General features: G+C 40.9%; 1 protein-coding gene across 1 annotated transcript in view; it reads right to left on the bottom strand.

Annotated features, from left to right (window-relative positions):
* sbf2 (SET binding factor 2) overlaps positions 1–15,197 on the bottom strand; it is a 95,634-nt gene that overhangs the window by 16,584 nt on the left and 63,853 nt on the right. The window contains exons 18-28 of the mRNA XM_056372391.1: positions 10,996–11,166; positions 10,329–10,600; positions 9,131–9,303; positions 8,779–8,852; positions 4,642–4,837; positions 3,969–4,096; positions 2,909–3,084; positions 2,598–2,731; positions 2,289–2,490; positions 1,720–1,916; positions 1,285–1,425 (exon numbers count right to left, since the gene is read on the bottom strand). Coding sequence (XP_056228366.1) covers positions 1,285–1,425; positions 1,720–1,916; positions 2,289–2,490; positions 2,598–2,731; positions 2,909–3,084; positions 3,969–4,096; positions 4,642–4,837; positions 8,779–8,852; positions 9,131–9,303; positions 10,329–10,600; positions 10,996–11,166 — 1,864 coding nt within the window. The remainder of the gene's footprint in view (positions 1–1,284; positions 1,426–1,719; positions 1,917–2,288; positions 2,491–2,597; positions 2,732–2,908; positions 3,085–3,968; positions 4,097–4,641; positions 4,838–8,778; positions 8,853–9,130; positions 9,304–10,328; positions 10,601–10,995; positions 11,167–15,197) is intronic.

Raw genomic sequence — 15,197 nt, 5'->3', positions numbered from 1 at the left:
TATTTCTTCCGTGGAGTCTCTCCCTCTCTCTCTCCGTCACGCACGCACGCACGCACGCGCGCACGCACGCGCGCACGCACACACACACACACACACACACACACACACACACACACACACACACACACACACACACACACACACAAACACACACAAACACAAACACACACACACACACTTAAAGATAAGTAGGTGAAAAATAACTGCTGACCAGAGCAAACAAAAAAGGAAAAACAACAATTCCATTGAAAATACAGAGCTGGAGTGAACAAAAATAAAACTGAAGAGTGCAAATCTGCAGTTTTTCTCTTTATCAGAAGAAATGAACTCTACATGGCCCCTTGTCCTTTGCAAACAAACTAAGTTTTTCCCACGGCAGAGCCAAGGCCATCACACAGCAAATTCAGGTCAGGTAGGAGCATGGGAGTCAGGTGACGTAGATTTGGTTTGAAGGAACTAAATTCCCATAGTAAACCTCACAGGCACTTGTTAGTGACTCCCTGCAGACTCTGCAGAAAGTTATGTTTTTGATATTATATGAAGTTATGATTAGTCTCATGATGTGTTATGGACGTCATATGGAAGTAATTGTATTTAGCAGTTTTTGACATGAAAATAAATACTATCAATGTCAAGTTGTAATTACAGCTAGGAATCTTGTATTCTTCTGAATGCTCTGCCGATAAGTAATAGAGTCTGACAAGCATGCCGACATGGATGTCTCAATTCAGGTAAAATCCATCATTCAAGGTGGTTGTACCCTAATTTAATACTAATTTGATACATTTACACTATGTAATACCAGCCAAATTAGCATTAAATATGTTTATGTATAAGTCATAGTTTGGGTTTGGATCAGACAATCATTGTGAAGAGGGAAAAGCATAGCTACAGCCTGAGAGACTAACCTCAGGGCAACAAAGCTTTCTACCCAGTTTGGTTTTAACAGACCTTTCTCATGCCCAACACTTGGACTTGTCAAATACATGTTTAATTGAAAACACTGATGGCTGCATGCCATTTAGGTGTTCCATTATCAGGCTCAATGGTTTAGTGTAGTTTAATGCTTATATGTTAGGGAATCATTATTAATAAGATCTAAAAGAAACTTACATAGCACATGAATCTTATATTCATATCTATGTATCAAATCTAAAAATCCAAACAATCCTAGAGGCAGATCGAAATAGTCAAGTAGCAGAGATGACAGTGATATTCATTCACCAAGTAAATAAAAACAGAATCTGAACATACAGTGTGCAGTGTGTTAGTGTTAGAGAATACCTGGTGAAAGGCCAATGAGGGAGCGGTTGGACAAGGTGTTGTTCCCATTCATTTTGAAGTAGACAGGGATAGAGTCCAGGATGGCTTGCAGGTACTTCTCTTGTTCAAGACTACTGGATGAATCTGAGGATGAGGCAGGGGCTAAAGGCAGAGGACAACACTTTATTTAGACAGAAAATGATTACCACTACTTAAAAAAAATGACAAGTTACAGATCACAGATCCAGTGTATTATAGAAAAAACATATTTCAGAGGCAGAGCTGCTGAAACAGTAGAATTCAGATCAGTAGAAAATCCGATCAGTTCAAACTCACTTCACGAGGTAGTGAATGCAGAAAAAAAGTAATCAACATTACTAATTTTAATGAATGTTTTCCAGCAACAGTGGTGCCTCTCACTAAGTTAATATAATAAAAACTGTTGTGCATTCACACCTGTTGAGGAGGGGTTCTGTGACTTGAACAACCCCACCACACTCTTGCTGTGGAAGCCTCCTGAGCGGAGCAGAACGGCTTTGGTGCGGGGATGTTTCCAACACACAACAGGCAGACGGTTGTGTCTGTAGCAGCGGGCCACTTTGTGTAAACTGCTGTCCTGTACTGCCTGAGGAACCACCAGCAGCCCCGGGTAACTGACAAAGACAGACAGAACAGAAATCACAAACACACAAGTTTTATGAAAACTAATGTCTATCCTCAATAAGCCACTGCAATGCAATCTGTTCATACACAGATTTTTGTATAACAGGCTGGATTTGAATCTTGTTGTCTCAATACAGAAGTCAAAAATGTGTCTGCCAGGTAAAGCAGGACTCCCCAACTGGCCTCTAGAGATACTGAAGCTTACAAAGCTTCCGGGAGGGCTACAAATCCTGTAAACTAATATCCTTAGTACTCCTCTGCTATGATTAGTGGAATCAGCACAGATCAGCAGGTTTCTGAACTGATGAATGTAGCCGCACCGCTGCAGCTAAAGCTATTTCACTGGCAGCGAGGTGGTGTACCTGCGGCAGAGAGAGTAGAGTCTGTTCACGGCTGTGATTCTGAACTGTTCCCCTGATTTGGAGCGGGACGAGCTGGCGGTGACGGTGCCGAAGCCCAGACGCTGGTAGTCACGGAAACAGGACTGCTCCACAAGCTGCTCCATGGTGGACTTCTCCGATGCTCGCAATGTGCTGCTGGGGGGCGGCTCACCATCGTCTGATACTGAAACACACATGCAAAGCTGAAGTGCTATTTTGAAGCTTTTACCCTTTCTTCAGTCTCTTTTTCTCCCTTCACATGATCAAGTGTCAATGTGTCATTTCTCTCACTTGAAATGTCATCATCTTCATGCCATGTCATTCTGCTGCCTCTGTCGTTCTTCTTCAGTGTGCTCTGGCTACCACGGCCCATGGTGATCTTTCCGGCCCTCTTTGCTCCCTTGACAATAGTTTTGGACAGTGTTCTGTGAGGAGGAGAGAGTAGACAAAAGTTACTGTTGGCAGCTTGAGCAACAAAACAAAAGGATTTCTCAACATTTCCAGAGAAGAAAACTGTTGAGGCATGTATTTATGAACACTAATATTTCACTAATAATTCAAACATGAAATGTGCATTCAGTGATGTACACTGCGCCACAAACCTGAACCCAGTGTTCCTCTCTTTTTGCTTTGGAAGGATTAGCTGAGGTGCTGTTTGTCCTGCAGCAAATGCAAAGGAGCTGAAGATGGATTGTGGGTAGCGGATCCTCTGAAGGTGCTTCCTGAAGATCTCAACTGTCTCTGAGTTCACTTCCTCATCAAAAGCCACTTTTATCAACTAAAAGATACATCAGTCAAAATGATCATTTAACAACACAGGCAAAAATTCAGAGACAACATTTCATATTTACACACTATTTCTAATTCTGTCCAAACCAAGCAACATGTGTTGAAGCCATCTTTAAATGTAGGGAGCATCTCAATTAGTCAGAGATGTCTGTTTATCACTGCTAGTATTCCTCACTGTTTTAACCCAAAACATTTGCTTAAGTGTGCAGATCTGGAACTTCCACATCTTCTTCAACACAATATTGGTAAAACAGCCCATGTATAATTTCCACAAAACACCCACACACACAGATTCCAGTGAATGTGGAAGCTCAACAAAACTGTCCACAAAAAACGTCCGCAAATGTCAACTGACCTACACCCCAAGAACATGGCCACTTTCATCATCTGTGTTAGTAAAAAGATAGGAATGAACCATAAAAACTTTTACAGCAGTACATCTAAAGACTAAAAACACATGCTTGGCTGAGAATTGCTTTTCTTCTGACTCTAAGAAACAAGCTCATGTTATGAAACACAAGACATGGGGTTTCTAAAAGATTTCCCACACTGAATTTTAATTATAATTTCAAGTGTTGCTGCTTATTTATGAGATTCTCCAGTTTGTAAATCCTCTGGCGGCCCAGTTAATTAAGAAAATTAAAAAAGTTAACATAACAATATGAATTTAATATCTGAGAAACAGAACCACAGATGCTAATACATGCTACATGCTACATCGCCATTCTATGAGTTGTTTTTTTATTTTTTTTTATTTCGGCGCCTCACTGTCATCTAAAATGTCAGAGAATCACATTAAATAAAACATAACATCTTTGGCAACTTGTGTCCATACTGGACAACCCTGAGCTTGTTGTCTGTTTCACTGTTTACCTGAAATGACGCAGAGCGGAGCTGCAGGCCTTCCTGCATGTTCTGCTGCAGCTGGTTTTGGATGCTTATCTTCTTTTCTTTGGTCAGCGTGGACACTGGGAAAGCCCTGATCACTGCCTGCTCCCCCACTGGACACAAACAGGCACAAAGACCAGCATTGCATTACTGATATGATCGCTGCAGCATCTTCCTGACACAACACACTAAAGCACCTGCTAATTATTGTTTTCTGTTCTTTTGTTCACTGTAGGCAGGTGTCAGGAAACGAGGGGAGAGAGAAAGAGAGGGATGCGGAATGACATGCAACAAAGGTCTAGCTTAAGTTTGGTTCTTGGTTGGCTCGTTAACCCCTAGGCCAGTAGGCGACTCCTGCTGCCAAGAACTTTAATGGTGATGATGGTTTACCAGGGTAAAGTCGATTGTTTTTAGTCATAACGGGGTGCTGTTGTTCCTGGGTGTTGTTGACTTAATTTATGGTAACATGATCAGAAATATTAGTTGAAAATTTCTGTTGACCAAGAAAAAATGGCATTTTATGTCGAATAAATTTTTGAATAGTTTTTTGATTAAGAAAAACATATTAACATTGTAAATTAGCTGGCAAATAAATTTTCTTTTTTTTTTTAACTTCATTGAAACTTAAAAGCTAATGTTGCTGTGGGTCAGTATTTACCCAGTGGATCATGGGGGATGCCTTTGAAGATGATGCGATATGTGGTGAGAAAAAGAGCTCCCTCTGCTGGCAGGATGTGTGGGCCCCCCAGGAGGCCCCCGGTGGCTTCTTCTCTGCCGTCAGGGTCCAGAAGCACCCGCAACCCCTCCAACACCAGCTCCTCTCCAGGAAGTAGTGCTGGACGCAGAATCTTAGGCTGATGGGGGAAAAACCCACAATAACATTATACCCAGGGACACATACATCTCCACAAAACTGCCCATGAACAAGTCTGAGTTTAAAATGAGACATTTTTGGTTGACAGTTAGGTACTCAAAATGAGGGACGTAGCAAAAACATTTGCGTCAGTGAATCAGATTTTAAAATAGCAAGGAAATAAATCTATCATTATCATGTCAAATCAGAGCACCACATGGCCTCAGCAAATTTAAGCTTCACATGCATGTCATCATCAAAAACACACAATCTACAAGCACACTAAGAATTAGATGGCATTCTTCAAAAAGAAAACTGCCTACAAAAACAAATTCATACTAGAGAGAGACCAATATACCATTTCAACTCTTCAAGCAAGGCCCATCTATTTTCCCAGTAAAAGCTGTTCTGTTCTGCTGAATAACCAGTGGTTTTCACTTCATGTTTTTAAGATTTAAACATATGAATGACATGATGCGTTTTTACTCATAGAATAAACCGACAACTACAATGCATTAAAGGTTTCATTCAAAAATATAATCACAAGCTTTATTCTACTTACTCAGTTTAAATCATTTTAAGATGAAAACCACATGTAACTAAATTTCTTAGAATAAGTGTAGTATTTGCTGCTTGCGTAACATTATTGTCAGCAATCATATTGAGAATTTGAGTTTCAAACAGCAAATATCTTATATATGCAGCATCTCTTTCAGAGTGTGTCATATATACAGTACAGGCCAAAAGTTTGGACACACCTTCTCATTCAATGCGTTTTCTTTATTTTCATGACCATTAATATTGTAGATTCCCACTGAAGGCATCAAAACTATGAATGAACACATATGGAATTATGTCCTTAAGAAAAAAGTGTGAAATAACTGAAAACATGTCTTATATTCTAGTTTCTTCAAAGTAGCCACCCTTTGCTTTTTTGATAGCGCTGCAAACCCTTGGTGTTCTCTCAATGAGCTTCATGAGGTAGTCACCTGAAATGGTTTTCACTTCAGAGGTGTGCCTTGTCAGGGTTAATTAGTGGAATTTCTTGCAGTTGGTACCTTCAGTTGTGTTGTGCAGAAGTCAGGTTGACACACAGCCGACAGCCCTATTGGACAACTGTTAGAATTCATATTATGGCAAGAACCAATCAGCTAAGTAAAGAGAAACGAGTGGCCATCATTACTTTAAGAAATGAAGGTCAGTCAGTCCGGAAAATTGCGAAAACTATGAATGTGTCCACAAGTGCAGTCGCAAAAACCATCAAGCGCTACAACGAAACTGGCTCACATGAGGACCACCCCAGGAAAGGAAGATCAAGAGTCACCTCTGCTGCTGAGGATAAATTAATCCGAATCACCAGCCTCAGAAATCGCAAGTTAACAGCAGCTCAGATTAGAGACCAGATGAATGCCACACAGAGTTCTAGCAGCAGACACATCTCTAGAACAACTGTTAAGAGGAGACTGCGCAAATCAGGCCTTCATGGTCAAATAGCTGCTAGGAAACCACTGCTAAGGAGAGGCAACAAGCAGAAAAGATTTGTTTGGGCCAAGAAACACAAGGAATGGACATTAGACCAGTGGAAATCTGTGCTTTGGTCTGATGAGTCTAAATTTTAGATCTTTGGTTCCAACCGCTGTGTCTTTGTGCGACGCAGAAAAGGTGAACGGATGGATTCTACATGCCTGGTTCCCACCGTGAAGCATGGAGGAGGAGGCGTGATGGTGTGGGGGTGCTTTGCTGGTGACACTGTTGGGGATTTATTCAAAATTGAAGGCATACTGAACCAGCATGGCTACCACAGCATCCTGCAGCGACATGCCATCCCATCCGGTTTGCGTTTAGTTGGACAATCATTTATTTTTCAACAGGACAATGACCCCAAACACACCTCCAGGCTGTGTAAGGGCTATTTGACCAAGAAGGAGAGTGATGGAGTGCTGCGCCAAACCATCTCGATTGGGTTCAGGACCTGAACCCAATCGAGATGGTTTGGGGTGAGCTGGACCGCAGAGTGAAGGTAAAAGGGCCAACAAGTGCTAAGCATCTCTGGGATATCCTTCAAGACTGTTGGAAAACCATTTCAGGTGACTACCTCTTGAAGCTCATCAAGAGAATGCCAAGAGTGTGCAAAGCAGTAATCAGAGCAAAGGATGGCTACTTTGAATAAACTAGAATATAAGACATGTTTTCAGTTATTTCACACTTTTTTGTTAAGTACATAATTCCACATGTGTTCATTCATAGTTTTGATGCCTTCAGTGAGAATCTACAATGTAAATAGTCATGAAAATAAAGGAAACGCATTGAATGAGAAGGTGTGTCCAAACTTTTGGCCTGTACTGTATATATATATATATATATATATACACATATATAAATAAAGAAAGAAGAATAGAATAGGAAATTTGTAATGCGATACATGTGCCTCATATAGCATGCACTGCTGTTGACCATATTTCTCGACAGAAGTGATTATCAACCATGTCTCAAAAACAAACACCACATCCCACCAACTTCTTCTATGTTGTAAACTAACAACTAACTAATAACAGTCAAGTCCTCAATCCTAAATCACTTCAGCTCCTTCAGGCCTCCAAACCCAGTAGAGAAACACTCAGTTATTCCACTGTCACAAAAATGAACAACATTAGATCATTCACAGCATTTCCCATTAAGGCCATAGCTGGTCTGGGGGACTTGAGGGCTGGCCAGGAGATAATCTGAGCTTCTTGAATCCGTCCTTGAATGGACTGTGAGACCAAGAAGAGAGTCCCTCTGCACCTCATTACTGCTGCGAGCTCAGCTCCTTATTAGAGCTGCACCTTAAATGCATTCATTGTTTTTCCTTTTCATGTTATTGCTGCCATTACTACTGCCATTCAGACTTGTCATGAATCCACAGTCAGTGTTGTTTACACACTTTTTAGTATTTTTTGGCATGCGGCTCGCAGCTTCCAGGATGGAAGCTTCGTCCAACACATAAATGTGTGAGAAGTTAGCCACAAAGTGCAGCAGCCAGACTGCTCACCATGGTCTCCAGGTTGATCCCAAGGCAGTGCTGGCATGATGGTTGTCTGTGTGTGTAAGGGTGTGCAAGAGGAATTACCAAGAGCTGGCAGACAAATCGCACAGCAGGGTCCAATAGACCAACTGGTAAAATATGAAAGTGTGATGATGACTGGAAAACACTGGATGAGATTTGCAGTCTGTATATTAATAGCAAACCAGATGAAACTGGACATGTGGACATAACTATGAGTTAGGATATTAGTGAGCAGTTTTAATGAATGAAAAACATTCATAAAGATGACAGTGCAGTTTATACATCATTTAAAATGAGTATAAATTAACTATTAGATAACGTTAGACTAAACTATTAGAGTTTACAAGCTAACAAGGTTGTTAGTAAAAATTTATTAGTGTTAAAAAAAAAAAAACAACACCTCAGACTACCAGTGCGTTTTCGGTAGTCGTTGTATACATGTCATTGTAACTACTTCCACATATCAACCAATGCTCTCTATGTATGAGAAATTTTAATGTTCTTTGCTGTAATATAATGTCTCATTGTTTCCTCCCTTTTCCATTATCGTACTCCACCACTCAACTGACCTCATTCTCTCAAGCTAATGATATTTTACTTGCAACAGTGTATGTATTGTGGAAAAAGCTGTTCATTTAATGCTCCTAAACCAGAAATAGACACTGTTTATCACTGTATTACAAGGGATATATGTAGTAGAAGACAGGAATTTTGAATTAAGTTTTCTAACTTTTGGAATGGATCCCAGAAACTGCGCTTTAGCCCTCTACAGCTAGACTTTGCATTTAAAATATTTCTGATTCTATTTAGATTCAGAGTCTGATCCTGACATATAATTGTATATATACTGTATATACAGTTAAAGTCCCAGCAGGTCAGAGTCAAGCAACACTCACCTTCTGAATAGGCGGTAACCTCCTGCTCTCCCTGTGAACTGCCTCTAGAGCCTCCATCTGCATAGCTACAATGCCTGTGGGTCAGAAGTTGAGGTCAGTTAACATATGCACACACACAAGTACACAAACAGAGCTGGTACAGAGAAAAAAACGTGTACACACACGCGCTCTTAAAACCAGAGCGTGTATTACCAGATTATATGGCCATTTAACATGTCAGAAGTTAATCAGCTCAGAGGCCTCTGTTGCTTTTGGCCTGAGCTGAGAATACACACATCCAAGGGTTACTCTGTATGAAGCTGAGGGAATTAGGATAGCGACAGAGTGTGAATGAACACTGTGAGCGCTGTACCTGGGATCATGCTGTGGAGGCTCTTGATGTGTTCCTGGGTTACTCCACTCTCTGTGCACACCTTGTCGATGAAGCGTGCAATGAACCTCACCACAGAGTTGGCCACGTCACTGTTCTCTGAGTCCTCAAACCCGCTTTCTGTGTCAAAGCTCTCTGCCACACTGCCAGCAATGCTGTAAAACAGGCATGATGACACAATGCAAATGAGAAAGGTCAAGCCACCATGTCTGGTAGGTCATTTGATCTGAGATCTGAGAGTTGTGTGTTGACAGAAATGGATCTGAAGATGCACGGGGATAAAGAGCACTGAAAGTGAGAACGATTTGCAGCCTGGCATGAGCTAAGCGTTGATGCCTGAATCAATCGTTCAGACTCCATTAGCCAAGAAGAATGTTTCACATGAAACTGTGATGCAACCTTCCCTCTGGATGCACAAATAGTGAGTGATGAGATCCAAATGTCTTCTGTGAGAAACAAACAAGTCTGGGACAAAAATGAAAGAAAAAGAGAGAAGATTTCCACACAAACAAATTCTTGGCCCCAAGAATAAATTAGTAACATCGTGTTCTTGCGGTTATTTGGGAATAAAATGTATTTATGAGAAAATGCTTAATAAAGTTCCAGTACTGTACATAAAAATTAGAAAATATTAATATTGTGGTTCAAAAGCCTGAAATGCTAAGAAAAGACATACATGGGGGATCTTCCCAGATTTATTTCACTCTACAATTACTGTAGGGCACAGGAAATCACTACCATTGCTATTTTGTTTGGTTTGGGTGAATACAGTGTAGTCCCATTAAAGACACCCAGAGGGTTTTGAACTTCCCAACAGAAGTAAGTGAGCCTCACTCTGTTTTGTGCAGTAGCAATGTAAGCCCACAGGATGGATGTGGGCCGGAAACATAGCAAGAGCTGCGTTCCATTTGGCTAAATAGGAAGGTATCATGTAGACTGTGAGTTATGCCGCATCCACCCACATGCTTATCATCACCTTATTAAGAGAGGTACACATACTCCCAAATCATGAAACCTTACCTTGAGGTTTCCTCCAGTAAAATTGATTATTCTACCTTACAAATACTGAACAAGCCAAAACAATGTTCTACTCTAGTCTTTGTTTGATGTTGATGTGTGAAAGATGTTATTTACATGCTTCTACTCTGATAGTCAACCACAGTATTGCCCCCCCCCTGACCTGTTTGTGACAATGCTGTTGCTGCCGCTCTCCCAGTCAGCAGCAGGGGCGTTGCGCAGCAGCTTGTTCTTGCTGGTGTCCAACGGCACTAGCAGGTAAACCATGAGGCTGGCGTAGTGGATGGCCTGACTGAACACAGTGCTCTCCTCATTCTTCACCAGCTCCTGCTGCTTCTCCTTGCTCAGACCGGGCCATGAGCGCAGCTGCTCCGCCGCCAGGTCCATGGCTGTCTGCTCCTCATCTCTACCCACTGCAGGAATGGGGGCTACATCCTAGAGAGGTCAAAGTAAATGGATTGAGTTTGACAGAAATCTGTTTGGCTTGTGACCCTAATTGAATTGCAGAGTGAAAAATAAATTGACAACTTTTATCTGCTTTGCTAATGTGATTTAGGTCTATTGTATGTGTCAGGAAATTGTTAAAAATGTCTATCACAATTTCCTAAAGCCCAAAATGACATCTCTACACATTGTGTTTTGTCCAAAAACCCACCGATATTCAATTTCATATCACAACGGTGGATTTTGGCCTATTTGCTTAAAGTTATATAATAAAATAAATTTCAGCCATTCAACCTTTTCAGCTGTGGTGTGGATTTAAAATAGAGGGGTTAAACTAACTTCATATTAATTTTCACATAATATTTACTCATATTGGTCAATCTTACCTTTAGCCTGGCGGTGATGCCCCCTTTCTCCTCTGGGGTGTTAAGATAAAGGGATCGGATCTGGCCCTGGACCTCGCTGTAAAAAGTGGCTTCCCAGAACTGCTGGTTGGTCCAGATTGGATGGTCCTGAATGCAGGTGTAGGCAAACTGGTTTACGCCAGCAGCCAATTTCTGTAAGACAAAACGCAGTTCACAGAAGTCAGGACGTTGTAAAGAAGCAACATTAAACAGCTGGCGATGCCTTTGAAAAGAGATTTGAACAGTGCTTTTTTCAATTTCGCAGGATATCAAACCAATACTGCATGCTCATGCAGATGTGCCAACCCACTCCTGCCCACAATGATTACATGTGTAGCAGTTGTGAATTTTTAAATATAGAAATAGTTAATAAACCGGTTGTGGAGAATGAATATGAGGCTTCTTAAATACAGTTAAATAAATGCAGGGAAGTACAAGTGGAAAAAAACTGTGATCCGCATCCTTGTTTCTCTGATAGTTTATGTTGTCTCCCATAGCAACAGATAAAAAACAGATGTTGACTTGTTAAGCTTCAGAAAGGAAGTGATGGTGTTACTGTCAACTGTTTAGAGTTAGATTAGAATGACAATTTTCTTTCATGTTACTGACGTTGGAATAAAATTTCTGTATTTACTACGCAAGCAGTCTAAATAGACAGACAGACAAACTGAATTAAAACTTTCCACCGGTAACCTCTTCAACCCCAGTGAGTAAAAACATGCTGCGCAGCCAAACTTTGATCAAAACACTGAACTTTACTTTAAATTCTAGTGGAAATCCCAAAGTGGCCTTGGATACCAAATATGTCAGGTGTAATTTTGTTCCGTGTATAAAATAACAAAAACACAGACTTAATATTTCACTCAATTTAATAAGCTACACAGTGTGGAAACTTACAAACTTGAAGCTACAAAGGTTGATACTTAAAGCCCCATACAGACATGTAATAACAGTCTCTCTTTTATCCACATATATCATATTTTATTTCTTCCCCTGGTGATGATACTGATAACTGCTCCTGCCCAGAATTAACATATCCTCTGCCTGAAACATTCATGTTTGGTGCTGCACTACTATTGGCATCAGCAAGGGGCTGACCTGTGGTCAGTGACCCTTTGAAATAAGGTTGCCAAAACACTGGGGGAGAAGTAGGAAAACCAAAACCAAAAAAAACCCAAAACAAGTCAGCTATTAGATTTAAAGTGAAATAAATCATTCTCTGTGAGTCATAACTTTTCACAGATAACAACCCAAAGTGGAGTGACAGACCACCCCTCTTTCCCACTGTGTCTGGATGTAATTGGAAGGAGAGCTGTTGTTTTTCATCAGTGTGGACTGAAGAGTAAAGCACCTGCTGCCTGCAAAAACAGCTACTAAAGGGAACATACAGTACTCAGCTAAAGGCATTAACGCTGGTCCACACCAAGCAGATGGTAAACGACACAGAGCATTGCCTGAGAAACAGTATCACACCACAAATAAGATGGGCTGAACCAGAAGCACAGTGTGCCAATAAATGACCGGCCACAAACCATCATTCACCAACCGTCCATCTCCCTGAAGAGTTTGAGGGCCATGTGTAAGGCTAAAGCCTCTTATTAGATTAGCTTCTGATTTCTTTCCCCAGAGCCTGACACAGAACAGTGGTTTAAATTATCACTTCAGAGTTTTCCTTTGAAGGATGAGAACTGAAGGGTTACTGTAATTAAAACAGACAGAACCAAAACAGCTCTATTCCCAGTGTGATGGTCCAGGAGCCAAGAGAGAGGAGAGCTTCGAGGACAGGGGGCGAACAGAGAGCTAATGCCCCCACATCACTGTTACTGTAAGTTGTGTTTTGTTTCTGGTTCATGGGAGTTAATACATCAACCATTCGTCTTTGAGATTCCGAAGGAGGAAAAATGCAGGTAAAACATCTTGAAAAATGGAACCACGCTCTAAGATGTTATTAGACATTTGCTGAAGCAGAGTATCCTGCTGCTCTCCTTCTAATATTAGATTACAAAAATGAAACCACTTTTTTAGGAAATCTGACACTTATGAGGTCAGCAGATTTTCATGAGTTTTCAAAAAAGAGTCTAGGATATCATACCGGTTAATGACAGAGGACAACAACGTCCCAATTACCTAAAGGTATAAACACAGAAAACAAAGGGTGGTAACTTTAAAAAAATAAAAAAAATAAAAATGTATTCACCATCTGTCTGAGTATCAGGCAGAAAACAAAAGTCCATCACACGCAAATGTAGATAAGCATTAACAACTAGAATCTGAGGTTGATTCCAATTTTATTATTTTAGAGTTATATGAAGACTAAGAGTCTACAGCCACATCGACTGTACCCACCATGGTGGCCTATATTTGGGCACAGTGGTGCCGTGAGTTCAATATCTGAATCTGATAACAAAATATTGTAGTTTTTCCAATACAAATATGCTGTTAGTGGTCTGTGGTGGAAAAAGTATGTGATTGTGACACAACATTTTGTAGATGACCTAATTTTTTCGGTCTGTCCTACATTATACCTCATCTTTAAACTATGAATCCACATCATGTCTTACCAATCACTCCTACTTAACACACATGTCACCTGAAATGTACAAGTGGTGTAGCCTCGCAGTAGATCATAAGGCAGCACTAGGATGCCATTAATGGGAGCTTGGTTAGATTAACGGTTTTCTCTCTTGAAACAGATGATTATACTAACTTTGCTATCAACAGAGCAAACGAACATACCACCTTAAATTGAGTGGGAATCAGGCCAGAGAAAGACAAATCTGCAGTGGTGAGAAATGCTTTGAAGAGACGCGATAATGCTAGAAAACTTGCCGCTGCTCAAGCTAATGGGCTCGCAGATTGTAGAACACAGGGTCTCTGGCCTTGTTGTACAGAGAAGTCAAACTTGAAGGATGGACGTGAATGAAAAATGGTCACAAGTAAATAAATAGTGACAAATACAATAAGAAGAAGTGCAGCCCTTTGAATAGTAGTGCAATACCTTTCTGTCACAGGAGTTTGTTACATGGCTCGCAGCAGATGTTGTGCGAGTGTGTGTTATATGATTTTGTAAGAGCATCTATGTGTGTGTGATTTGTCTATGCTGTCATTACACAGCCTGGATGTACTTTTTTGACTTGTCAGGTATGTGAAGGTCATTTTGACCGAGGTCAGTATTTCCTAATATGATAATACATGGAGCTTACAGAGACATCCACAAGACAGATGGTCAAGGAGGAGGACAGGGAAGGATAGAAGAAAGCAAAGGAAAGGGAGGAGGAAGGGAAAGTAGCAAGTGAAGATGAAGGAGAAAGAGGGAGTATACAAATATCAGACCCATCTGGCCATGTGACTTGTGAAGAGGAGGAATGCAGACTTGAGGGAGAAAGGGTGAAGTACAGGCAGAAAAACCACTAGGGGAGACAGAAAGGAGAAAATGCAGGGTGCAGGTCAGGCTATCAGGATTTGGGATCTTGTTTTGAATGTTGGGACATGAGCCCAAGGTTCAGAGTATGATTGACGGCAGCCTCCAAACATCAGCTAGACAGCCAAACTGCATCACACATGTCAACTGTGTCTCTCAGGGAATGAGAGATGGTTTCTAAGGGAGTGTATTCTTGCATGCAGACACAGAGTGAAGACTGCAGTATCTGATATGTCACCAGCCTTGGGGCAGCAACATTATTTACAAGTGTTTTGAGAGAAATCATAACATTCCTGAATTGTAGATACAAAAACAGTCATTATTTATGGACAAGTCCTTTGTGGGAATGCATGCCTGACCTGCACCCAATCCACTTCCTCATTGTTGCAGTTTTGCATGACTCAGTGTATTGTGAGGAAAACTATATGCATCCTGAAACCATGAACTCAAACAAATGTATTTACAGTATTCAGTCACATAAAACAAATAGAGAAAAACATGTTGAATGTCAGACTAATAAACAGCTCCATCATGGTATCCATAGGCCATAACTATGCAAAAAACACCATGTACAAGTAACATAAATGTTCCAAATGAAGTAAACATAGATAAGTCAAGAGCTGAACATTGTGAGATACACAAGAGTCACGTAGCACGTCATTTTCCTCACGAAGACATGGTGGAGAGCAGTTTTACGGAGTCGGCTGCCAAATCCCCCCCATGCATAAACTACGGCTGAAAGAATGCTAACACTCTAGCGTTC

Source organism: Seriola aureovittata, chromosome 1, assembly GCF_021018895.1.
Source record: "Seriola aureovittata isolate HTS-2021-v1 ecotype China chromosome 1, ASM2101889v1, whole genome shotgun sequence".
NCBI lineage: Eukaryota > Metazoa > Chordata > Actinopteri > Carangiformes > Carangidae > Seriola > Seriola aureovittata.
This window is presented reverse-complemented; position numbering and strand designations above follow the sequence as displayed.